A 27,566-nucleotide genomic window follows, 5' to 3' on the forward strand; every position below is an offset into this window, starting at 1 on the left:
TCCTGAAGCCCAGAACACAAGCACAACAGATCCCGGCCTTACATCAGCCGGACCAAGCAACTGCTTAAAGGGATAGTTCACCCTAAAATGTAAATGCTTTCAGTATTTAGTACTCTTCCTCATGTTGTTCAACCACGTAAGACCTTCGTTCATCTTCAGAACACAAATTAAGGTATTTTTGATTAAATCTGAGAGCTGGATCACGGGTTTGCGCACAAAAGTATTAACTTAAACTTAAGATTGAGCCACTGTAGTCACTTGGACTATTTTAACGATGTCTTTAATAACTTTTCGGGGAACAAGTGTCAATCCCTTAGAAGCCTATGGAGGAGTGATCCAGCTCTCAGATTTAATAAAAAATATCTTAATTCGTGTTCTGAAGATGAACGAAGGTCTTACGGGGTTGAACAACATGAGGGAGAGTAATTACTGACAGAATTTACATTTTTGGGTGAACTATCCCTTTAATGTGTGTATGTGGCTAGTGCTAAAAAATATAAGCCTTGAGTTTATTTGTACTTGTGGCTAAAGATAGTTAGGTTAGCAATACTAATCAAGTTCAAGTACATACATACAAAAAAAAGAAAGTTTTTACCAAGGTGTTGTGGCCCAAACAGTCTTGGACTTTTTTGGTTGAGCTAGAAATGAAATCCTACAAACAAACATTTTATCAGCCTCTTGAAAATATAAAGAATTTAATGAAAAACGAAACGTTATTCGGATATACATACCTATCCAAGTCTTACAGGAAATAAAAATAAAATTACATATATTAGCACATTTTTCAGTAAAAATAACATGAGAACATTTTTGGGTTTTGATTTAAATGCAGACTTTACCTGAGTCCATTCTGACAAGTGTAAAGACCTCTCGGCCCAAAGGAATCCTGGGAAACTAAAAGCTTACTGAATAGTCACAATAGAGACCGGTTGTTGCCAAGGAAGCTGTTATTATGGCAACCGATGTCACATGGTGCTGCTCTGTCATCAGAGATCAAGTACAAGTGACATCATAAACACAACAAGATTCCAGCAATCAAAGATCACAAAATGATGTCATCGACAAAAATGACAAACATATTCAGGTGTATCAATCGATATTTAATGGTTATCAAAAGACCAATCATAAAACATCAAATCTTCACTTGATTTCTGGCATTAAAAATCCAATTAAACACAGAAAGGTCAAGTTACAAAATTAATATACAGACCCAGACATTTGCAGTGTGGACAATCCTTACTGACAAATCAGTGAGTTTCATTATAAACCAATCAAAGCAAATTAGCGCTGGGCAACGATTAATCGTAAAAATAAAATAAAAGTTTGTGTTTACATGTGTGTGTACTGTGTATAATTATTTTGTATATATAAATACACACACATGCATGTATATATTTAAGAGATATTTGCATGTACGTATTTATACATCATTTATATTATATATAAATTACACATTTTTCTTAAATATATACACATGGATGTGTGTGTGTATATATATACAAAATAATTATACACAGTACACACACTCACATAAATTATGTAAACACAAACTTTTATTTTGGATGCGATTAATCGTTGCCCAGCACTAAAGCAAATGCATCAAACACATACAGTCTTCATAAAAGAGCTTCAGAAGGTTCATAGCATACTCAAACATCCCATAATACACAATCACACAACAGCAGCAGCAATACACTGAGAAACATCATCATCTTTTTCAAAATGCTCCGTTTTCATTCTCATTTGATGTTTTAGTGTCATTAAAAGATGGAACTATCTGATCTAGTCTCTCTTCTGCTGTAAAAACAGGCTGTTTGGTTGTCATATGGTGAATGTAAATCAAGCCCTGAATAATTGTGACACGTCACACAGTCGATGGTCAGTTGTCCGCCATCATGTCGATGATGATGTCACGGGCGTCCTGCACGCCGGTGTTGGCCACACACTTCCCCTTCTTCACCTGAGTGCCGATCACACTGAGCCGGTGTCCGTCGCCAACCGTCCCCAAATCCAGCGCCTCGTACAGGTCAGTGACCCCACGGGCCCCGGGGACGTCCTGCGGGACACAGAGGACCTCGTCATGGAGTGTATCAAAAAACATGATGATGAATTAGTGCAAGAAGACCAGGAACAGGGGTGTGTGATGTGCATCGTCTATGAGGATAGCGTAATTGTTGTTTGATGATGTCAGATTCCAATGGTGTGACATCATCAAATATGTCATTTACTTTGGAAAAAAACAAAAAAGTATAGAGAAAGATTACCACCGAATGTGCCCTTTATTGTTAATCTTTGTTTGATTATGGGAAAATACTATATAAAGGTGCAACTCGAAAAATTAGAATATTGTACAAAAGTTATAATTTTGATGATTATGGCTTACAGCTTATGAAAACCCCAAATAAATAAAAAATCAGAAAATTAGAATATTACATGAAATCAATTAAAAAAAAGGATTTTAAATACAGAAATGTCGGCCCTCTGAAAAGTATGATCATGCATATGTATATAGTTATATATACTAAATATATTAGTTTCACCTTTTAATTTGAATTACTGAAATACATGAACTGTTCTTGCACGATATTCTCATTTTTCGAGTTTCACCTGTATATAAACAAAAATGGGCTAAAGGAAAACACAACTTTTTGTTATTTAAGATAGATGTATGAAAAATTATCTTGAGTTTGCTACTTGGGTTGAAAAATAAAAATAGTAAAGCAAAACGCACTAAGTCTATGTGAAGCTTTTATACTATTTATATGATGATCTCATAATATTATTTTTTTCTTTCTTTTTACTTGCATTATTATTTTATATATTACACTGTATATTTTCTTTTCCTATTTATTTTAGTCGATATTTGATCAAATATTGAATCAACATTTTTATACTATATGTTGCCATGTTTATAATTTGTAATATGACTGGCATTTAATTAAAACATTTTTTAAAGTGCATGCATTCACTGTGTGATAAAGCCTAGATGAATGCATTTAAAATGCCTCCTTAAAAAATAACCCTGTATGAGATTTCACCAGAGCAAGTGTGTGTTTTCCTGAACATCAGCACAACTGAAAAATGTGATCCTGATTTTATACTACAGTTAATATTGTGACTTACATTTTAGACAGTATTGTCAGTACAGGCTCTTTTTCGCCATCAAAGTGTCTCAGAGCAACTGAACTCCTGAACGAATCAGCGTCTTTGAACGAATCAATGATTCAATGATCCATTTCTGAAGGCAGGCACTTGATTAATTCCTGAATGAATCATCCGTTTGAACGAATCTTTGAATGAATGAATGACTTATGCTGAGTCTACTTATACTACGCCCTAAAAGTATGTTCTCTTTTTGTGAAGAAAAAGTAGATACTTTTGAGTGTGTATCAAATAGTAGACAAGCTTTGGGACACACCACCACGTCATACAATTGCATCTGTAACGGTTGCTCTGTCTCATCTAATCACAGTAACATGACCTGTCAATCATCTTATCAAAGATACAATCCTCCACATTTCATTTAATTTAATTTCCTACCGTATCGAAGAGAAATGCAGAAGCAAAATGATATTCATGCATAATGATGCATTCAAAAGTTAATGGCCAAACGGATCCTTATAAAAGTTCACGTTGTTGTTCCAGATTAAATATAACACAGATAACATTACATCAAGATTTTAATCAGCTTAAATGTTGATTATTAGTCACTCAAACCCCTTTATCTGAACCGTCGGTCGCGCACATCTGCCATGTTTTGTAGTTTTTTTGAACACTTTTTACTCGTGTTTGTAGTTCTGAACTGAATCCTCCTCCAAAGCGCAATGGGTTGTGGGTAATATTAGCTGTTATAATGAGCACAAACCCACACTTGAAAAATCGACCAGAAATAGTAGACCATCCGGGGGCTTCTGGCATACTCTCTTCAACACACTATGCTTTGGGACACACTTACTTTAATCTCACACACTGTTTAGGATGGATAGTGTGTGGACATCGAGACGCAGGGTTACTCATTAATGCAGTGAATTGCTGCCACCTAATGGTGGCTTTAGTATCACTTCATTAAAGTATAAAGATAGAAAGAAAAAAAATGGAAAGAAAGAATATTTAGAAAGAAAGAAAGAATAGTTAGAAAGAAAGAAAGATTAGTTGGAAAGAAGAAAGAAAAGTTAGAAAGAAAGAAAGATTAGTTAAAAAAAGAAAAAAAGATTAGAAAGAAGAAAGAAAAGTTAGAAAGAAAGAAAGATTAGCTAGAAAGAAAGAAAGATTAGTTAGAAAGAAGAAAAAGAATAGTTAGAAAGAAAGAAAGAATAGTTAGAAAGAAAAAAAGATTAGAAAGAAAAAGAAAAGTTAGAAAGAAAGAAAGATTAGTTAGAATAAAAAAAAAGAATAGTTAGAAAGAAAGAAAAGTTAGAAAGAAATCAAGAATAGTTAGAAAAAAAATTAGTTATATTGAAAGAGAAAGAAAGAAAGAATAGTTAAAAAAAGAAAGAAAGATATAAATTTACGTGTATATAAATTTAGTATTCGGTTCTATGAATATGCTAATTAGCCCCGCCTCCACTCACTCACAGCAGCTCAGAGATCCACTCGGTCAACTTTTACTGAGGGAAACTGCACAATGGTCTCGCTCTTTACAACGTCGGACACATAACGTGATAAATATGATTAGCCTTTTGTTTGACTATATTATCAAACCGCTAATAATGTGTTGCTAGTGTTACGCAAACCATGTTCCCGTTCCCATGTCAGAGTCAGACAGCTGCCGTCTAACAATCATCAGAAACGCTTTGAACAACTCAGAACGTCAGTGGAGAAAGACATATAGTTCATCATAACATCGTAATATACATCATACACTCGCTTTATTGCTAAATCTGCCCGGTCTTTCATATCAACAGAAAAATATACCGGGATAACCTGGCATCTCTCATGACTCCTCTGCTAATTGGCTGTTAATGAAATGCTAAACCCCGCCGGCACGTTGATCTGATTGGTTACAAGGTAGTTTGTGACGTCAGAAACACCAGCGATTTCAAACCGTGTTTTAGAGACTGTCTTTGTTTCACTGCAGTTTTAAGCAGAAAATACTCAGCAATGCTGTCGACTTATGAATTTACACATGGTTTGTCTTAAAGCGTATTAAAAACACCACATAGACATATAAACGGGGTTTGAAATGAACTAAAAATCAACTGTGGCGGGTAATGCCGTCAAATCACGAGCCAATTTGGCGTGTTGCTTATTATATTTACTCACTTTGCTGGGGAAGTTCATGTAAGCCAAATTTGCGCAGATTTAGTGCAAATACTCAACTTGTCCTCGTGATTTATTAAATACAGCGTATTGCACAGAATCTGTGCATATCTGGCTTACTTGAACATCACGCGCTTCTTCATTTGCACTGAAGAAATAGCGAAGATTAAAAAGCATTTGGTAAGCAAAAAAGACCTAATTTTATTAGATTTTTCCAAAATCCTAATTTTTTTTTAATGTTCTTTGTACTGTATTGATCAGTCCACCTAAAAATAAATTATTGGTGATGAGGATGAAAGAGGAAGGGTGAAGATGGCTGGATGACAGGATTTTGTTTGAATAAGAAATGAATGTATGAAATCCACATTTTATAATAAATAAATATATATATATATATATATATATATGATTATACTTTTCAGATGGCCAACATTTCTGTATTTAAAATCCTTTTTTTTAATTGATTTCATGTAATATTCGAATGTTCTGAGATTTTGAATTTGGGGTTTTCATAAGCTGTTAGCCATAAACATCACAATTATAACAAATAAAGGCTTGAAATATCTCACTTTGCATGTAATGAGTAAATATAATATATTAGTTTCACCTTCTAAGTTGAATTACTGTAATAAATGAACTTTTGCACGATATTCTAATTTTTCCAGTTTCACCTGTATGTGTATATATATATATAGTTTTTTTTAAGCTCTGATGTAGTTAAGTTAATATGGTTTATTTCTTTTTTTCTTCCTTATTTTTGGCTAGTAGAAGTTCTGAATGGCCAGTAACTTAAACATTTTGTAGCCAGGTGAAAAAGTAAATTTCAAAGCCTGCATATAAACAACATTAAAAGCTTGAGTTTAATCTCCCGTCTGAGCGGCCAGATGGCCCTGACACACTCGATCAGAGAGATTAGTGTGTGTTCACCTGTTTGTTGGCGAGCAGCACTAGAGGAAGGCCGGGGTCGGCCGACAGGAGCTGATGTAGGACACGTTTAGCCAGAGGGAATCGCTCCGGGTCAGACGAGTCCACCACGAACACCATCACACGCGCTTTACCCAGATACATCCGCCAGTAATCACGCAGCTTCTCTGTGCCTCCAACTGCAGACACACACACACACACATCACACACGAAATCCTCATGTCACGATTCAATATTATTGTGATACTCCAACAAGGTTAACAAAAAAATGGACTGTTGCTTAAAATGCTAAATTTGATATTACATTGTGTGTGTAAATGAATAGGCTTGGACTTGGTCCTGATAACCCAATGCACACGACAATAGAGACACCAGAATAAACATATTCATGATTCTGAAGCTGAAAACAGAATTATTTTAGAGATATATTTACTAGATATATTTAAAGTAATGTCGGCCACTTTTTACTGGCGAAATCAGACATTATCAGGACCCACAAATATTCCCCCATTGCATTATTATACATTATATTTAGTAGTTTAATGTAGAACTGAGACTAAAACTCACAGTAATTTTCATTTTGAGTGAACTATACACAATAAATATGGTCACTATCCACGATACATATTTATGCATTTCTGTATTGCGATATATTGTGACACGATATATTGTTACACCCCTACCGAATACTAATGCCATTACCTTTTTAATAGCATGTTTTATGCACAGCTAACATCAACATTGCATTTATTTGAGTTCAAACCCATGAGCGATAATGTTTATTAATTAACATTAACATTTAGGAAAATATTAATTAAAGATGAATGGTATTTGTAACTATTTTCATCTAAAATTATAAATTACAACGTTAACGAATTATTAACATTTTTAGATTTATTTTTGCATTTATTTGAGTTCAAACCCATGACTTTGATGTTGCAAGCATCCTGCTACCGTTTCAGCCACAGGAATCATGTGATCTATATTTACTCTCTAAGAACTCGATCTGAAGCTCTTCCTTGTTGATGGAGACGGCGTTGAAGCCCTGAGTGGGACACACGTCTTGTTCCAGGCCTCCTGTGGCGAAACAGTGCAGTAAACTGGTCTTTCCCGCCCCGTCCAGACCCAAAACCAGCACCTGAGTACCTGCCGTCCTGGGCTGCAACACACACAACCAATAACACCACATCAGAACAGCATTCATGGCAGAAATCACAGCATGATGGGAGAGTAAAGCTGCCTCAAAGGTCACCGGAAGAGACGGATTACACTAAAACTACACTGAATTAATTACCAAACAATGCATGAATTAATACCAAACAATGCATGCACATTTATTTTTTTAATGAGCTTTCAGGTAACACTAACAATTTAAAAAATGAATACCTTTCAAGAAGAAGCATTACATAAACCATGAAATATCTGTAGCTATTATTTTAATGACTTTGGTTACACTTTAATTTAAGATGTCATTGTTACGGTGTAATTATACATTTAGGTACGGCGTAATATTAATAAACTCCATGTACTTACTATAGGGTTAGTGTAGGATTAGGGTTAATTGCATGTAATTGTGCCTAATTTATAAATGACTGTAGTAAATGCAGGTGACGTGTTACAAGTACACTGTAAAATAAAGTGCTACCTTGACTTTTATTAAAACATGATTCACTGTTGCATGACATTTCTTAATATTTTGCATGTTCGTTCACCATCTGTTAAACATACTAAATGATGTTGATGAATTACTACATTTCAAAAAAAAAAATAAAAAAAAAATTGTATATATATATATATATATATATATATATATATATGAATAACAGTTAATATCACAATAATACTATCTGGAACTATTTAAGCATTACACATTCCGACAATGTTTATTAATGAACATTAACATTTAGGAAAATATGAATTAAAGATTAATGGTATTTTTAACTATTTGCATCTAAAATTATAAATTACAACGTTAACGAATTATTAACATTTTTATATTATATTATTTTAAAATATTAAACAAAGTTCCATAATATTATGAGAGACTATTTGCATGCACTGAAAGTATAATTGTAAGCATTACATATAATGATAAAGTATAAAAATGAACATTAACATTAGAGAAAATCTTAATTAAAAGTTGCATGAGGTTTTTAACTATTTGCATCTATCATAAGGGTTTGCTATGCATTATATAATAATTGAATATTAATATTAATGAGGATATAGAATGTGCATGATCTGTTAAACATTACAATAATAGTTATGTAAACTGGACTGTTACATTGAGGCCTCGCGTGCAACCAAAACACCACAATGAAAGTAAGTCCAAGAGGATAAACTGGATCGAAACCAACAAACCTCAGATATTATAGGCGTCTTTTGTGCAGTTTCGGTCTTGGTCGCTTTAAGCACGTGTTCTTTTTTGCTGTCTTTCAGCTCGTCCTTCACTTTTTTCTTGGGTTGTTGTGTTTGATGCATCAGATAGCAGAAAGCGCACGCGACTCCTCCCGTCAGCGCGAGCGCGGCGCCCATCATCCCGATCTGGCGCGCACCGGGCATAATCAAATCAAATCAAGTTCAAATGTAAACAAACGCGATACTTTTATCACACGCACACGGGCATGATGCGCCACATAAAGGCCTCGCTGCGGCTCCACAAGTGGATTAGAAACTCTACAAGTGGATATTTCCGCTCGCCGGAAATAGCGAGGGCAAGAAATAGAATTATCAGTACAGAAAGCAATCGAATAAAACCGCTAAATGAAGTTTATTCGTCGTCCTTGCACAAACGGAAAAGGTGCAATCCGAGCTTTTGCGTTTCCTGGAGACCAACAACAAATTACCTCTCGTGAGGTAATCACAAGAAACCGCGAGAGATTTTGATCTTAAGTGTCTCTCCGGTGAGTCTGAGCTCAAATAATCCCCTGAGATGAACCTGCCAATGAGAGGAAATCTTTTTCATTTCATTTAAAGGTGCACACTAGTCGGCGGTGACATGTTTGATTCAAGTAATGCGTGATCGTTCCAGCAGAGGGCGCTCGAATAAAGAGCGAATTAATTAATGCGCAGCAGCAGCGCCCTCTTCTGGTGAAATATAGCACTTACATGTAAGACCGCGACAGTGAATGTGGAAAATGGTGTATATAGTATCATTTAATGTATTTTTTTTAAATTAATCTTTTTGGCTCCCATAGACATAAATTTAAACTTACTAGTATCCTGTATGATATCCCGTATGTCATCTCTATTTGTATGTGTATTTATCTTTGTGGTTTAGTTATACTATGTTGGAGATTTTGTCTTATATCACGTGGCTATTTTGGTGATATGTGTGAAGCTGTTGTGTCTAATAAGCCCATGAGGGCTGGGCACCATAAAAGGTGTTTGACACTCAAATAAACAATAACTAACTAACTAACTACTAGTAAAATACCTGGCTTTTAGGTGTTATGTAGGAAATAAGAGTATACAAAATCTCTGTTGCTCACTAAAAAGATCCAAGCATTTGTATTTATTTTTGCTTGGTCTTTAGAAATAGATATATATTTAGGACCACAGTTAGCATGAAATCATTTCTGTAAGTATTAAATCTACTGTTTTAAAACGTTAGTGTTTTATTTTAAATGCAAAACCCATTAAAGTTTCTCTATTAGATGCTGCATCACCACACAGTTATAATAGATTAATTTCTCCTTGCTGGTCAGGAGGGACAAATCACAATTATTTTTGAGTACAGGATGAGCAAACTTATTTAGAGTTTTAGAAATCCCAACTTTTGGAAATTATAATTAAGCAATTTTACTTAGTGCACAGTTGTGTATGCAATTATGGAAACAGATCTTTAAGGGATTTAAATATAACGTAGAAAAACACTAAAAGTTCATAGTTTGTTTTTCTTCCCAGTAATCTCTTTATTAAGACATAACACTGAAGATTAGTTTCATGATCTATGACTGAGGATAGTTTGTTCAAAATTATTAGTGTTGAGCACGGGATTTAAAAAAATAAATCTCAACTTTGCATAAACAGCCTCTATTGTGACAGTTGCTTTATTAAACGCTCATGTATCAAGCAAAAGGACAAAAGATGAACAGAAACATCATCAAGGTTCAGAAAGAAAAAAAACAAATGAAAAACGCCCGGCCCCGATGTCTTGAACATTGATATTTATGCATGTACAGAGTGAATTGGATGGTTAAAAAAATCCATTGAAAAAATGATTCCTGTTTATTTCATACGACAGTCACTCAAATCACATTCCTTCGTCCTTCACGATTTAATGACTAAAACATTTCATCCTCCAGGCATCTTCATTATTACAACGGTTTTCAGTGTTTCAAAACCAAACGGAGCGAGACAAAAGCAAGATCAATCGTTTTGTCTCTCTCTCTCTCTACCATCCTCCCTTCCCTCCTTTCTTCTTCTTCTGCGGGGCCTTTTTCCGAGCAGCTGCGGGCGCAGTGGGTTTCTGTTGTCGTGGAGGAACCGCGTTGCTCGAGACGCTGCCGGATCCTGAGCCGGGTCGAGGAGATGTGGGCGGACTGCTGGCAGTCTTACTGGCATCACTGAAACACACAAAAATACACTAGACTGTTGAATGATGTTGCTTCTGGTGCATTAAATGAAACCGAAAAAAAGGGGAAGTCAGTGAATTGCACTATTGAAACTATGGCTACGTTCACACTGCAGGCTGAAACGACCCAATCCCGATTTTTTTTGCCCCTATGCGACCTGTATCTGATCTTTTCATGACAGTCTGAACGACACAGATCCGATCTTTTCAAATGCGACCCAGGCCACTTGGGTATGTGGTCCAAATCCGATATGCATCCGATCTTTTAAAGGTCCCGTTCTTCGCGATTCCCATTTTTCAAACTTTAGTTAGTGTGTAATGTCGCTGTTAAGAGCATAAATAATACCTGTAAAATTATAAAGCTCAAAGTTCAATGCCTAGCGAGATATTTTATTTAACAGAAGTCTCCTTTCAAAGCCTACAGCGAACGCTCGGTTTGGACTACATCCCTCTACTTCCTTTTTTAATGACGTCATTAGAACAGTTTTTTGACTAATCTCCGCCCACGGGAATACGCAAAAAAGGGGGCGTGGTCTTGTTGAGCTCCCACGCAGAAGAGGAAGAGTATCGTTTGTAGAGTGTGTTTGTCGCCATGTCGTTGAGACGCTGTTATCTTCATGCCGGCCTTTTTTTGGCCTTCCCAGGTACGCTGTGCTTATAGATCAATGGTTACAATTTATGTTTAACTCGGTTCCCGAAAAATATAATCCTCATTTAAAACTATGTGCAGCACATTTTGCCGAGTACAGCTTCCTCAATCTCAATCTCAATCAGTTTAATGCCGGATTCGCACAAAGATTGTTCTTGAAAGATGGAGCGGTTCCCTCTTTGTCTGGAGAAGGCGTTGTTAATGGACCACAACCGTTAAGTGTATTTTATTATTTAAGTTGGTGCGTTTAACCGTTTTTGTAACTAATTACACAAAGTGCAACGCTGTTTAGCTTTGTTAACTAGATGGGAATTGAAACTAATCCAATAAACCTTTTAAATAAGTGTAGTAATTCAATCAGACAACATCGATTGTTGGTGTTTGTGATGATCAGTTTAAATTATGTGTTGATTATATCTAATGTTTACTGTTTAACCACATGGTCGTTTAGCTGCAGCAACGCGAATCATTGTTCTATGTTTATGTAACGTTACTTACTGTAGTAAAGCCATGTTCGTTTACTATTCATTGCGAAGCTATTATGCTACACTAGTCATATGTACGAAATTGTAACTGTAAGAGGCTTGACCTTTCCGGACAACGTGCGATAAGCTGCTGTCGAATCACAACACAGGAACCGCTGGCACAATCAGAACTCGTTATGAATTTCTGAACGAGGGACTTCATAGAACAAGGAAGTCATCGGCCTGTTTTTTTGGACAGTGAAAACAGCGGTATACAGATAAGTAAATTGTGTGAAAAATACTGTTTTCTTTACACGCGAAACATGAACACATGTTATATTGCACACTGTAAACACAATCAAAGCTTCAAAAAAACATGAAGAACGGGACCTTTAAAACAAGACTCTGAACGGCCAGGTCGCATGTATCCGACCCGCACGTCATTGATATGCGACAAACGTCATAATTCTGCGTTGAAGTAGGCGGGAATGAGAAGATAAACAGCGAACGATGCGGAGACCCGTCAATGGAAGGGAAGCGAGGTTTCTTATTTAATTAATATTTGGACGTCATTAACCGTTGAGTACTCCTCTGCGCATGAGGGTCACTTCTGGGTCATTTCACATTCACGTTCTCACAGGAGATCACAAAAGGTCGCATTTAATTGGAAATGTGAGCGGCCTTGCAAAAAAATCAAATTTTTTGTAAAAATCGGAATTGAGCATTAAGCCACTGCAGTGTGAACGCAGCCTATGTGAGATGGATGGATAGATAGAACGATAGATACATAGAACGATAGATAGATAGAACGATAGATAGATAGAACGATAGATAGATAGAACGATAGATAGATAGATAGATAGATAGATAGATAGATAGATAGATAGATAGAACGATAGAAAGATAGATAGAACGATAGATAGATAGAACGATAGATAGATAGAACGATAGATAGATAGATAGAACGATAGATGGATAGATAGAACGATGGATAGATAGAACGATAGATAGATAGAACGATAGATAGATAGAACGATAGATAGATACATAGATAGATATATAGATAGATATATAGATAGATAGAACGATAGATAGAACGATAGATAGAACGATAGATAGATAGAACGATAGATAGATAGATAGAACGATAGATAGATAGATAGAACGATAGATAGATAGATAGAACGATAGATAGATAGATAGATAGAACGATAGATAGATAGATAGATAGATAGATAGATAGATAGAACGATAGAAAGATAGATAGATATATAGATAGATATATAGATAGATAGAACGATAGATAGATAGAACGATAGATATATAGATAGATATATAGATAGATAGAACGATAGAAAGATATATAGATAGATAGAACGATAGATAGATAGATAGAACGATAGATAGATAGATAGATATATAGATAGATAGAACGATAGAAAGATAGATAGATACATAGAACGATAGATATATAGATAGATAGATAGATAGAACGATAGATAGATACATAGAACGATAGATATATATATAGATAGATAGATAGATAGAACGATAGATAGATAGATAGATAGATAGATAGATAGAGAACGATAGATATATAGATAGATATATAGATAGATAGAACGATAGATAGATAGAACGATAGATAGATAGAACGATAGATAGATAGAACGATAGATAGATAGAACGATAGATAGATAGATAGATAGATAGAACGATAGAACGATAGAACGATAGATAGATAGATAGATAGATAGATAGATAGATAGATAGATAGATAGAACGATAGATAGAACGATAGATAGATAGATAGATAGATAGATAGATAGATAGAACGATAGATAGAACGATAGATAGAACGATAGATAGAACGATAGATAGAACGATAGATAGATAGATAGAACGATAGATAGAACGATAGATAGATAGATAGATAGATAGATAGATAGAACGATAGATAGATAGATAGATAGATAGATAGATAGATAGAACGATAGATAGATAGAACGATAGATAGAACGATAGATAGATAGATAGAACGATAGATAGATAGATAGATAGAACGATAGATAGATAGAACGATAGATAGATAGATAGATAGATAGATAGATAGATAGATAGATAGATAGATAGAACGATAGATAGATAGAACGATAGATAGATAGATAGATAGATAGATAGATAGATAGATAGAACGATAGATAGAACGATAGATAGATAGATAGAACGATATATAGATAGATAGATAGATAGATAGATAGATAGATAGATAGATAGATAGAACGATAGATAGATAGATAGATAGAACGATAGATAGAACGATAGATAGATAGAACGATAGATAGATAGATAGATAGATAGATAGATAGATAGATAGATAGATAGATAGATAGATAGATAGATAGAACGATAGATAGATAGATAGATAGATAGATAGATAGATAGATAGATAGATAGATAGAACGATAGATAGATAGATAGAACGATAGATAGATAGATAGAACGATATATAGATAGATAGATAGATAGATAGATAGATAGATAGATAGATAGATAGATAGATATTGCCATGTCAGAATCTAAGGCTATTTTCATGGCAAAAATTCAATTACAAAAATACAAATATCATATAAATACAATAAAACCGAGCAAACAAAGAGTCATATTATACCTTTTTTTTTTAATTAACAAAATCCAAAACCTTTTCAGGCATAATCTTACTAAATAAGTGCTTAAGTGAAATAACTTCATAAAAAAGGAATTGAATTTGACATATAAACTGATTTTGTACATGTACATTTCTGAAATATATGCAAGCAAGCAAGCAACTTTATTTATATAGCACATTTTTTAAACAACAGACGTTGCCCCAAAGTGCTTTACAGAATAATAACATGGAAGTCATACAACAAAACAGACATACTTTATTCAAAAGCTAAAGAAAATAAATACGTTTTTAAATAAGACTTAAAAGTTGTAATCGATGGAGCTGACCTCACATGGAATGGGAGACTATTCCAAAGTTTGGGACCTACCACGGAAAAAGCACGATCTCCTTTTGATTTTAAATTACAACGAGGTACCTTTAAAAGTCGTTGATCGGAGGACCTGAGAACTCTAAAAGGAGAGTAAGGAACTATAAGATCACTGATGTACTGGGGGGCAAGGCCTGACAATGCCTTGTAAACAAACAAGAGAATTTTAAAATCAATCCTAAATTTGACCGGTAGCCAATGTAGGGATTGCAGTACCGGAGTAATATGTTCTCTCTTTCGCAACCCCATTAAAAGCCTTGCCGCTGCATTCTGCACTAACTGTAGGCGGACAAGAAGAGTCTGGGGGAGACCGATATATAAAGAATTGCAGTAGTCAAGCTTAGATGTAATAAAAGAATGAACTACAATTTCTAAATCCTCACTAGATAAAAAATGCTTTACTTTAGCAATTGATCTCAGGTTAAAAAAGCTTCCTTTGACAACAGCACCAATCTGTTTCTTAAAGTTAAGTGATGAGTCCATAATCACCCCTAAACTCTTTACATGATTCCTAGTCTTTAGGGATAAAGAACCCAAATGATCAGGAAAGCAAGAAGAGATGGGAGAGCCTAAAATCAAAACCTCAGTTTTACTCTCATTTAATTGGAGAAAGTTGCTAGATAGCCAGAGTTTAATGTCACTGTAACATTCCTGTGCTTTGTCCAACGAACAGGTTTTATCTAAGCTCACAGGAAAGTAAAATTGGAGATCGTCTGCATAGCAATGATATGAAATGCTATACTTTCGAAAAACACTGCTTAAAGGAAGCATGTAGAGCGAAAACAGCAACGGTCCCAAAATCGACCCCTGAGGGACACCACAAACTAAAGGGGCCAATGTGGAAGAAAAGTCTCCCAGATTCACAGCAACTGTCCTGCCTTCTAAATACGAAGCAAACCACTGAAGAGCTATACCCTGCACACCAACCCAACACTCCAGGCGATTGAGAAGAATTTCATGATCTATTGTATCGAAGGCAGCGCTCAGATCCAATAAAACCAGAGCAACATGTGATCCAGAGTCCAACGATAATAATACATCATTAGTGACCTTGAGCAGTGCCGATTCTGTACTATGACAGGTCCTAAAGCCTGACTGGAATGTATCTAAAATATTATAAGTATTCAGATATGAATATAACTGTGAATAGACCACTTTCTCTAAAATTTTCGAAATAAAAGGTAATTTCGAAATTGGCCTATAGTTGTGATATACTGTATGATCCAAGTTAGGTTTTTTTAACAAGGGATGAAGAATTGCATGTTTAAAACTATTGGGTACCACTCCGTTCATTAGAGAACTGTTAATTATAGCTGTTAGGCTAGAACTCACAGTAGGAAAAACATCTTTAAAAAGATGAGTAGGTAGAACATCCAGTCTGCAGCTACCTCCGTTCATTTTAGAGACAATATCTGCCAGCTGCGCTGGTGAAACTGGTTCAAAGTTAGAAAAAATATTAGACAGCGCAGGATTAATTAATGAACAGGAATGTACAGGTACTATTTCACTTCTGATCTTCTCAATTTTCTGAGTAAAAAACAATAAAAAATCTTCACAAGTCTCTTGTGTGGCATCTCTCATAACATTCCTTGAGGGGTTTAAAATAGAATCAATTGTGTCAAATAGTACTTTTGGCCGATTTGCATTATCTGAAATTACCTTAGAGTAAAATTTCATTTTTTCCTCTTTTACTACTTTCTGATAGTTAGCCAAAGAATTTTTTAATATCTCAGAGGAAACTTGAAGTTTATCTCTCTTCCACTTCCGTTCAGCTTTTCTACATTCTTGTCTAAGAGTGCGAGTTACATAATTTAGCCAAGGTTGAGAGGTTCCCTTGTGTTTCTTTAGTTTAAGAGGGGCAACACAATCTAAAACAGAAGTACATGACTTCGTAAAAACCTCAACCTGCACTTCAGTGTCCTCTCCAAAGACTTTGTCTGTAACATGAGATAAATACAATTCTGAAAAAAGATTTGCAGTTGTAGAATTAATGGACCTAGCATAGTGTAAAGGCTGAGAAGAGATTGGATGGATATAAGAACAAACAGCATCAAATACCACTAAATAATGGTCAGAAATGCCTACATCTGAAACTTCCAGGTTTGATACAGAAATACCAAATGATAACACAAGATCTAATACATGACCTTTCTTATGAGTAGGACCAGTAACATGTTGTATAAAATTAAAAGATTCAATAATAGAAAGAAATTCATTAACCAATGGCTTTGATGATATAACTTGGACAGTTACTTCTGATAACAGACACTATAAATTGTAATTTGGACTCTGCATTTTCTGTAAAGCTGCTGTGAAACGACGTGCATTGTGAAAAGCGCTATACAAATAGACGTGAATTGAATTGGACGTGTAAACTGAAACTCACAGCTCGGCAGAAGCTCCAGAGGTCGTTCCCTGCGTGCCGCGGCCGACCTGCTCCTTCTTTTTGCCCTTCTTCTTCCCACGATAATACGAGCGCTCTCGCATCGGCAGCCAGCGCTCCGGGTCAGGGCTCGAGTTGGGCTCGTAGTTCTTCGGCAGTTTACCTGAACAGAAAACTGATTACGACCTGAAACACTTATCATGCTAATAACACAAGACATCAGCAGCACACTCACCTTTCTTCTTTTTCTTCTTCTTTTTAACATCCTCCGGACTGAAACAAAGCCATTAACGAGTTAAACAGTGCTAAAGATGACGTCAAGTGTTTTAATGTAGAGTATTCATACTTTGCAGTCACGTGACTACCATGGATACCTGGCGGGCAACAAACGCTGACAAAATGGCGACAAACAGTGGCCAGCCAGAATAGTGAGGCTACTTTGTTTCCATAGCACATTAACAAAATGATTAATGACACTAATAACACTAAAAACAATACAATTACTAAATATTAATAATATCACTAAAATGATATAGGCCTAAAAACAGTCTTAAGTTCACGAACACCACAACTCTGCCATCTGTGAAAATCAAAGCAGCTTCAAAAACTTGTTTAAAAAGAAATATTCTTCTAATTTTTTACTGTCATTAATGTAGGTCCACAAGAGAAATATTAAGCCAGTAAATTAAGATAGTCGTCGCTATACCGTTATATCCATCGTCGTCTCTGAGAGAGCGCGGCGTTAATGCAGCGACAGATGCTGAAAGCTCAGTCCGTTTCTACTTTCACTTTCGGGGAATGAGCGCGTTTACATGCACGTTCTTAACCCGATTATGCTGAATAATAGTGCATCCAATCGCACAACAACTATCTGGCATGTCGTTTACACCTCAAAACACCAACTTTTGCATATTAAAACTGGCGAAGTCCTGGCAAGATCCTTGATTAGTTTACTGGGTTTTGTTGCTAGAGAACGACGTTCTTGCCCGCCAGCCAGTGCTTGTGACGTCACGTGCAAAGTATGAATTAAGGACACAAACATGCAGCTACATGTATTCAGACACCTTCAACATTTCTCACATTATCACAGTTTATTCGCTATAGTTTAGAAAATGGTAGTAAAATGTGACAAGTTGATATTTCACTGGTTTTGTCCATCTTTCTGTTAGACTGTCTCACACATGAATTATGTTGAATATCTGTCAGCTGTTAAATTTAAGTAACAATTAGATAATACCAGTTTAGCTCAACAAATTACCAAGCAATGTTTAATATTGTTCAGTCTGTGGTGTAAAAAGGACGCATTAGCAATTAAAGAAAAAACACTGAAGCAAAACATGATCAGCTCAAAGTGTCGGAATCATTTTTGGACCCAAATGTTACTGGTAGTCACTGTATGAAGAATATTTGGGTATAATATGTCACAGTTTACTTTATTTTGCTATCCTCATTTACGTAAATTAACTATAGTGTCCTGCACACACTAGTAAAAAATGATATCTGGTGTCTGAATAATTTTTGGTTTGAGTGTATATCTTCCGAAACACTGAATTAGTTGTAAAATGATTGGTTGTGTTGTTACCCCTGTTCTTTAGGCTGGCTTTCGCCCACGACTTTAGCAGCTTTCTTCCTGATATACGTGGCTCCGTGCGAGTTCTCCAGTTCATCCACGTCCACGTTAAAGGACATGGTCTCCGGAGAAGGAAGGTGCTTACTCAGACTGAATAAAATCAAGCGCTCAGGAAAACACAAGAAAATAGTGCAAGAACATGCAACATTTATGTCATTTAGCACATTTAGAAAGTCAGGGATGAGATTGTGTGAGTTAAAAGAAGCAGTTTTTGTAGACCCAGCGTGAAAATGCAACCAGTGTTAAAAATACTGAGCGATAATCCATGTAGATGGGTGACGTGTAAACTACTTTAAACCCAAAAAGTAAAAAAGTGTACAGAACACCGTTAGCTAGCTACTGTCAACCATTACTCAGTGTTCAGTCGACGCTCCCGCCACGTTATTAGGCTAATTTACTGGAGTAACGTCAGCTAGCTTAACAGTCTCTCAACCCAGTCTCTAACTTTACACTGCTTGCTAATTATTGCCATTGCAACAGCTAAATACAATAGACACTAGGGTTGGGTATTGTTTGAAATTTAATGATTTTGATTCTGCTTATTGATTCCGATTCTTTTCAATTTCTTATTTCGATTCCAATAAGGTAAAAAAAAAACAAAAAAACTTAGATATCATTCACGTTTATTTTAAGTCTTATTGCAAAACATTTAATTGTAGCTGGATATAAATGAACAAAAATCAACAGGCTAAAAGAGCACTTATACAAGGAACTTTTGCCTATGGTTTAAAAATAACATACCAAAAACAACTACCCTAACTAATATAAATTTCAAGCATTATTAAATGTAAACACTCTGTAATTAAAAAACAACTTAAAATTAGCAGATCGCAACAAATAAATAGCCTACAACTGAACAAAGATAAGACTGAAAAACAGTGTTTTAAGATTTTCAGGTATTCAGAAACTAATCAAATGAAAAAATAACACTGCTCTTTATAAATAAAATACATTACAAATATAGTTACAAAAGTTATTCAGTCAAGAACGAGTGAATTTTTTCTTTGAATTTTTTTGTTTGATTAGTGTTATTTTAGCAGTCGGAAAACAGTGAGCGACTTGGATGTGTATGCTACAGAAAACACTGCGCGAGTCGTCTCACTCTTGAATGGTTTAAAATCACATTAAAATCATGTTTTTAGTGAGTGAGCTTTGGATGTGTATGCTACAGAAAACACTGCGCGAGTCGTCTCACTCTTGAATGGTTTAAAATCACATTAAAATCACGTTTTTAGTGAGTGAGCTTTGGATGTGTATGCTACAGAAAACACTGCGCGAGTCGTCTCACTCTTGAATGGTTTAAAATCACGTTTTTAGTGAGCGAGCTTTGGATGTGTATGCTACAGAAAACACTGCGCGAGTCGTCTCACTCTTGAATGGTTTAAAATCACATAAAAATCACGTTTTTAGTGAGCAAGCTTTGGATGTGTATGCTACAGAAAACACTGCGCGAGTCGTCTCACTCTTGAATGGTTTAAAATCACATAAAAATCACGTTTTTAGTGAGCGAGCTTTGGATGTGTATGCTACAGAAAACACTGCGCGAGTCGTCTCACTCTTGAATGGTTTAAAATCACATAAAAATCACGTTTTTAGTGAGCGAGCTTTGGATGTGTATGCTACAGAAAACACTGCGTGAGTCGTCTCACTCTTGAATGGTTTAAAATCACATAAAAATCACGTTTTTAGTGAGCGAGCTTTGGATGTGTATGCTACAGAAAACACTGCGTGAGTCGTCTCACTCTTGAATGGTTTAAAATCACATAAAAATCATGTTTTTAGTGAGCGAGCTTTGGATGTGTATGCTACAGAAAACACTGCGTGAGTCGTCTCACTCTTGAATGGTTTAAAATCACAGTAAAATCACGATTTTAGTGAGTGAGCTTTGGATGTGTATGCTACAGAAAACACTGCGTGAGTCGTCTCACTCTTGAATGGTTTAAAATCACAGTAAAATCACGTTTTTAGTGAGCGAGCTTTGGATGTGTATGCTACAGAAAACACTGCGCGAGTCGTCTCACTCTTGAATGGTTTAAAATCACATAAAAATCACGTTTTTAGTGAGCGAGCTTTGGATGTGTATGCTACAGAAAACACTGCGCGAGTCAACTCACTCTTGAATGGTTTAAAATCACATAAAAATCACGTTTTTAGTGAGCGAGCTTTGGATGTGTATGCTACAGAAAACACTGCGCGAGTCGTCTCACTCTTGAATGGTTTAAAATCACAGTAAAATCACGATTTTAGTGAGTGAGCTTTGGATGTGTATGCTACAGAAAACACTGCGTGAGTCGACTCACTCTTGAATGGTTTAAAATCACATTAAAATCATGTTTTTAGTGAGCGAGCTTTGGATGTGTATGCTACAGAAAACACTGCGCGAGTCGTCTCACTCTTGAATGGTTTAAAATCACATTAAAATCATGTTTTTAGTGAGTGAGCTTTGGATGTGTATGCTACAGAAAACTGCGCGAGTCGTCTCACTCTTGAATGGTTTAAAATCACAGTAAAATCACGTTTTTAGTGAGCGAGCTTTGGATGTGTATGCTACAGAAAACACTGCGCGAGTCGTCTCACTCTTGAATGGTTTAAAATCACATTAAAATCACGATTTTAGTGAGCGAGCTTTGGATGTGTATGCTACAGAAAACACTGCGTGAGTCGTCTCACTCTTGAATGGTTTAAAATCACATAAAAATCATGTTTTTAGTGAGCGAGCTTTGGATGTGTATGCTACAGAAAACACTGCGCGAGTCGTCTCACTCTTGAATGGTTTAAAATCACATAAAAATCACGTTTTTAGTGAGCGAGCTTTGGATGTGTATGCTACAGAAAACACTGCGCGAGTCAACTCACTCTTGAATGGTTTAAAATCACATAAAAATCACGTTTTTAGTGAGCGAGCTTTGGATGTGTATGCTACAGAAAACACTGCGCGAGTCGTCTCACTCTTGAATGGTTTAAAATCACAGTAAAATCACGATTTTAGTGAGTGAGCTTTGGATGTGTATGCTACAGAAAACACTGCGCGAGTCGACTCACTCTTGAATGGTTTAAAATCACATAAAAATCACGTTTTTAGTGAGCGAGCTTTGGATGTGTATGCTACAGAAAACACTGCGCGAGTCGTCTCACTCTTGAATGGTTTAAAATCACAGTAAAATCACGATTTTAGTGAGTGAGCTTTGGATGTGTATGCTACAGAAAACACTGCGCAAGTCGTCTCACTCTTGAATGGTTTAAAATCACAGTAAAATCACGATTTTAGTGAGTGAGCTTTGGATGTGTATGCTACAGAAAACACTGCGCAAGTCGTCTCACTCTTGAATGGTTTAAAATCACAGTAAAATCACGTTTTTAGTGAGCGAGCTTTGGATGTGTATGCTACAGAAAACACTGCGCAAGTCGTCTCACTCTTGAATGGTTTAAAATCACAGTAAAATCACGATTTTAGTGAGTGAGCTTTGGATGTGTATGCTACAGAAAACACTGCGCGAGTCGTCTCACTCTTGAATGGTTTAAAATCACATAAAAATCACGTTTTTAGTGAGCGAGCTTTGGATGTGTATGCTACAGAAAACACTGCGCGAGTCAACTCACTCTTGAATGGTTTAAAATCACATAAAAATCACGTTTTTAGTGAGCGAGCTTTGGATGTGTATGCTACAGAAAACACTGCGCGAGTCGTCTCACTCTTGATTGGTTTAAAATCACAGTAAAATCACGATTTTAGTGAGTGAGCTTTGGATGTGTATGCTACAGAAAACACTGCGCGAGTCGACTCGCTCTTGAATGGTTTAAAATCACAGTAAAATCACGATTTTAGTGAGTGAGCTTTGGATGTGTATGCTACAGAAAACAGCGCGCGAGTCGTCTCACTCTTGAATGGTTTAAAATCACATAAAAATCACGTTTTTAGTGAGCGAGCTTTGGATGTGTATGCTACAGAAAACACTGCGTGAGTCGACTCACTCTTGAATGGTTTAAAATCACATTAAAATCATGTTTTTAGTGAGCGAGCTTTGGATGTGTATGCTACAGAAAACACTGCGCGAGTCGTCTCACTCTTGAATGGTTTAAAATCACATTAAAATCATGTTTTTAGTGAGTGAGCTTTGGATGTGTATGCTACAGAAAACACTGCGCGAGTCGTCTCACTCTTGAATGGTTTAAAATCACAGTAAAATCACGTTTTTAGTGAGCGAGCTTTGGATGTGTATGCTACAGAAAACACTGCGCGAGTCGTCTCACTCTTGAATGGTTTAAAATCACATTAAAATCACGATTTTAGTGAGCGAGCTTTGGATGTGTATGCTACAGAAAACACTGCGCGAGTCGTCTCACTCTTGAATGGTTTAAAATCACATTAAAATCACGTTTTTAGTGAGCGAGCTTTGGATGTGTATGCTACAGAAAACACTGCGCGAGTCGTCTCACTCTTGAATGGTTTAAAATCACATTAAAATCACGATTTTAGTGAGTGAGCTTTGGATGTGTATGCTACAGAAAAAACTGCGCGAGTCGTCTCACTCTTGAATGGTTTAAAATCACATTAAAATCACGTTTTTAGTGAGCGAGCTTTGGATGTGTATGCTACAGAAAACACTGCGCGAGTCGTCTCACTCTTGAATGGTTTAAAATCACATTAAAATCATGTTTTTAGTGAGTGAGCTTTGGATGTGTATGCTACAGAAAACAGCGCGCGAGTCGTCTCACTCTTGAATGGTTTAAAATCACATAAAAATCACGTTTTTAGTGAGCGAGCTTTGGATGTGTATGCTACAGAAAACACTGCGCGAGTCGTCTCACTCTTGAATGGTTTAAAATCACAGTAAAATCACGTTTTTAGTGAGCGAGCTTTGGATGTGTATGCTACAGAAAACACTGCATGAGTCGTCTCACTCTTGAATGGTTTAAAAATCACAGTAAAATCACGTTTTTAGTGAGTGAGCTTTGGATGTGTATGCTACAGAAAACACTGCGCGAGTCGTCTCACTCTTGAATGGTTTAAAATCACATTAAAATCACGATTTTAGTGAGTGAGCTTTGGATGTGTATGCTACAGAAAACACTGCGCAAGTCGTCTCACTCTTGAATGGTTTAAAATCACAGTAAAATCACGTTTTTAGTGAGTGAGCTTTGGATGTGTATGCTACAGAAAACACTGCGCGAGTCGTCTCACTCTTGAATGGTTTAAAATCACAGTAAAATCACGTTTTTAGTGAGCGAGCTTTGGATGTGTATGCTACAGAAAACACTGCGCGAGTCGTCTCACTCTTGAATGGTTTAAAATCACATTAAAATCACGTTTTTAGTGAGCGAGCTTTGGATGTGTATGCTACAGAAAACACTGCGCGAGTCGTCTCACTCTTGAATGGTTTAAAATCACGTCAAAATCACGTTTTTAGTGAGCGAGCTTTCGATGTGTATGCTACAGAAAACACTGCGCGAGTCGTCTCACTCTTGAATGGTTTAAAATCACATTAAAATCATGTTTTTAGTGAGTGAGCTTTGGATGTGTATGCTACAGAAAACAGCGCGCGAGTCGTCTCACTCTTGAATGGTTTAAAATCACATAAAAATCACGTTTTTAGTGAGCGAGCTTTGGATGTGTATGCTACAGAAAACACTGCGCGAGTCGTCTCACTCTTGAATGGTTTAAAATCACAGTAAAATCACGTTTTTAGTGAGCGAGCTTTGGATGTGTATGCTACAGAAAACACTGCATGAGTCGTCTCACTCTTGAATGGTTTAAAATCACAGTAAAATCACGTTTTTAGTGAGTGAGCTTTGGATGTGTATGCTACAGAAAACACTGCGCGAGTCGTCTCACTCTTGAATGGTTTAAAATCACATTAAAATCACGATTTTAGTGAGTGAGCTTTGGATGTGTATGCTACAGAAAACACTGCGCAAGTCGTCTCACTCTTGAATGGTTTAAAATCACAGTAAAATCACGTTTTTAGTGAGTGAGCTTTGGATGTGTATGCTACAGAAAACACTGCGCGAGTCGTCTCACTCTTGAATGGTTTAAAATCACAGTAAAATCACGTTTTTAGTGAGCGAGCTTTGGATGTGTATGCTACAGAAAACACTGCGCGAGTCGTCTCACTCTTGAATGGTTTAAAATCACATTAAAATCACGTTTTTAGTGAGCGAGCTTTGGATGTGTATGCTACAGAAAACACTGCGCGAGTCGTCTCACTCTTGAATGGTTTAAAATCACGTCAAAATCACGTTTTTAGTGAGTGACCTTTCGATGTGTATGCTACAGAAAACACTGCGCGAGTCAACTCACTCTTGAATGGTTTAAAATCACATAAAAATCACGTTTTTAGTGAGCGAGCTTTGGATGTGTATGCTACAGAAAAAAGCGCGCGAGTCGTCTCACTCTTGAATGGTTTAAAATCACATCAAAATCACGTTTTTAGTGAGCGAGCTTTGGATGTGTATGCTACAGAAAACACTGCGCGAGTCAACTCACTCTTGAATGGTTTAAAATCACATAAAAATCACGTTTTTAGTGAGCGAGCTTTGGATGTGTATGCTACAGAAAACAGCGCGCGAGTCGTCTCACTCTTGAATGGTTTAAAATCACATAAAAATCACGTTTTTAGTGAGCGAGCTTTGGATGTGTATGCTACAGAAAACACTGCGCGAGTCGTCTCACTCTTGAATGGTTTAAAATCACATAAAAATCACGTTTTTAGTGAGCGAGCTTTGGATGTGTATGCTACAGAAAACACTGCGCGAGTCGTCTCACTCTTGAATGGTTTAAAATCACATTAAAATCATGTTTTTAGTGAGCGAGGTTTGGATGTGTATGCTACAGAAAACACTGCGCGAGTCGTCTCACTCTTGAATGGTTTAAAATCACAGTAAAATCATGTTTTTAGTGAGCGAGCTTTGGATGTGTATGCTACAGAAAACACTGCGCGAGTCGTCTCACTCTTGAATGGTTTAAAATCACATTAAAATCATGTTTTTAGTGAGCGAGCTTTGGATGTGTATGCTACAGAAAACACTGCGCGAGTCGTCTCACTCTTGAATGGTTTAAAATCACATAAAAATCACGTTTTTAGTGAGCGAGCTTTGGATGTGTATGCTACAGAAAACACTGCGCGAGTCGTCTCACTCTTGAATGGTTTAAAATCACAGTAAAATCAAGTTTTTAGTGAGCGAGCTTTGGATGTGTATGCTACAGAAAACACTGCGTGAGTCGACTCGCTCTTGAATGGTTAAAAATCGCGTTTTTAGTGAGCGAGCTTTGGATGTGTATGCTACAGAAAACACTGCTCGAGTCGTCTCACTCTTGAATGGTTTAAAATCACAGTAAAATCATGTTTTTAGTGAGTGAGCTTTGGATGTGTATGCTACAGAAAACACTGCGCGAGTCGTCTCACTCTTGAATGGTTTAAAATCACAGTAAAATCAAGTTTTTAGTGAGCGAGCTTTGGATGTGTATGCTACAGAAAACACTGCGCGAGTCGTCTCACTCTTGAATGGTTTAAAATCACATTAAAATCACGATTTTAGTGAGTGAGCTTTGGATGTGTATGCTACAGAAAACACTGCGCGAGTCGTCTCACTCTTGAATGGTTTAAAATCACATAAAAATCACGTTTTTAGTGAGCGAGCTTTGGATGTGTATGCTACAGAAAACACTGCGCGAGTCGTCTCACTCTTGAATGGTTTAAAATCACAGTAAAATCAAGTTTTTAGTGAGCGAGCTTTGGATGTGTATGCTACAGAAAACACTGCGTGAGTCGACTCGCTCTTGAATGGTTAAAAATCGCGTTTTTAGTGAGCGAGCTTTGGATGTGTATGCTACAGAAAACACTGCGCGAGTCGTCTCACTCTTGAATGGTTTAAAATCACAGTAAAATCATGTTTTTAGTGAGCGAGCTTTGGATGTGTATGCTACAGAAAACACTGCGCGAGTCGTCTCACTCTTGAATGGTTTAAAATCACAGTAAAATCAAGTTTTTAGTGAGCGAGCTTTGGATGTGTATGCTACAGAAAACACTGCGCGAGTCGTCTCACTCTTGAATGGTTTAAAATCACATTAAAATCACGATTTTAGTGAGTGAGCTTTGGATGTGTATGCTACAGAAAACACTGCGCGAGTCGTCTCACTCTTGAATGGTTTAAAATCACATTCAAATCACGTTTTTAGTGAGCGAGCTTTGGATGTGTATGCTACAGAAAACACTGCGCGAGTCGTCTCACTCTTGAATGGTTTAAAATCACATTCAAATCACGTTTTTAGTGAGCGAGCTTTGGATGTGTATGCTACAGAAAACACTGCGCGAGTCGTCTCACTCTTGAATGGTTTAAAATCACAGTAAAATCACGATTTTAGTGAGTGAGCTTTGGATGTGTATGCTACAGAAAACACTGCGTGAGTCGACTCACTCTTGAATGGTTTAAAATCACATTAAAATCATGTTTTTAGTGAGCGAGCTTTGGATGTGTATGCTACAGAAAACACTGCGCGAGTCGTCTCACTCTTGAATGGTTTAAAATCACATTAAAATCACGATTTTAGTGAGTGAGCTTTGGATGTGTATGCTACAGAAAACACTGCGCGAGTCGTCTCACTCTTGAATGGTTTAAAATCACATAAAAATCACGTTTTTAGTGAGC

The 27,566-nt window shown here is 36.4% G+C and overlaps 4 protein-coding genes across 4 annotated transcripts in view; 1 reads left to right on the plus strand and 3 right to left on the minus strand.

The window, feature by feature from the left end:
- The window catches only part of spmap2l (sperm microtubule associated protein 2 like), a 6,898-nt gene extending 6,049 nt beyond the window's left edge, over window positions 1-849 (minus strand). Inside the window, exons 1-4 of the mRNA XM_077247197.1 lie at window positions 840-849; window positions 732-741; window positions 596-652; window positions 1-2 (exon numbers count right to left, since the gene is read on the minus strand). The exon at window positions 1-2 is cut by the window's left edge and continues 127 nt beyond it. Coding sequence (XP_077103312.1) covers window positions 1-2; window positions 596-652; window positions 732-741; window positions 840-849 — 79 coding nt within the window. The remainder of the gene's footprint in view (window positions 3-595; window positions 653-731; window positions 742-839) is intronic.
- Window positions 1-27,566, plus strand: part of adad1 (adenosine deaminase domain containing 1 (testis-specific)) — a 135,544-nt gene that overhangs the window by 32,339 nt on the left and 75,639 nt on the right. The window lies entirely within an intron of this gene.
- arl9 (ADP-ribosylation factor-like 9) lies at window positions 1,080-9,219 on the minus strand. The gene is made up of 4 exons (XM_077247235.1): window positions 8,545-9,219; window positions 7,174-7,342; window positions 6,187-6,362; window positions 1,080-2,056 (listed from the first exon to the last, which is right to left on the minus strand). Exons 1-4 carry the CDS (start codon window positions 8,743-8,745, stop codon window positions 1,880-1,882), a joined length of 723 nt encoding a protein of 240 aa, XP_077103350.1. The 5' UTR covers window positions 8,746-9,219; the 3' UTR covers window positions 1,080-1,879.
- Window positions 10,073-27,566, minus strand: part of srp72 (signal recognition particle 72) — a 49,422-nt gene continuing 31,928 nt past the window's right edge. The window contains exons 15-18 of the mRNA XM_077247234.1: window positions 18,873-19,010; window positions 17,526-17,563; window positions 17,294-17,453; window positions 10,073-10,751 (exon numbers count right to left, since the gene is read on the minus strand). Coding sequence (XP_077103349.1) covers window positions 10,580-10,751; window positions 17,294-17,453; window positions 17,526-17,563; window positions 18,873-19,010 — 508 coding nt within the window. The 3' untranslated portion in view covers window positions 10,073-10,579. The remainder of the gene's footprint in view (window positions 10,752-17,293; window positions 17,454-17,525; window positions 17,564-18,872; window positions 19,011-27,566) is intronic.

The sequence above is a fragment of the Siphateles boraxobius genome, unplaced genomic scaffold, assembly GCF_051911475.1.
Source record: "Siphateles boraxobius isolate OS27281-9 unplaced genomic scaffold, OSU_SipBor_1 3, whole genome shotgun sequence".
Taxonomy (NCBI): Eukaryota; Metazoa; Chordata; class Actinopteri; order Cypriniformes; family Leuciscidae; genus Siphateles; species Siphateles boraxobius.

Bases quoted from the DNA above. Each gene is read 5' to 3' on its own strand.
- arl9 (XM_077247235.1), bottom strand. From the start codon at position 8,745: ATGCCCGGTGCGCGCCAGATCGGGATGATGGGCGCCGCGCTCGCGCTG. The intron at 7,343-8,544 runs GTTTGTTGGTTT...TGTGTGTTGCAG, and splicing joins AGACGCCTATAATATCTGAG to CCCAGGACGGCAGGTACTCA. The intron at 6,363-7,173 runs GTAAATATAGAT...GTGTGTCTGCAG, and splicing joins TCAGATCGAGTTCTTAGAGA to TTGGAGGCACAGAGAAGCTG.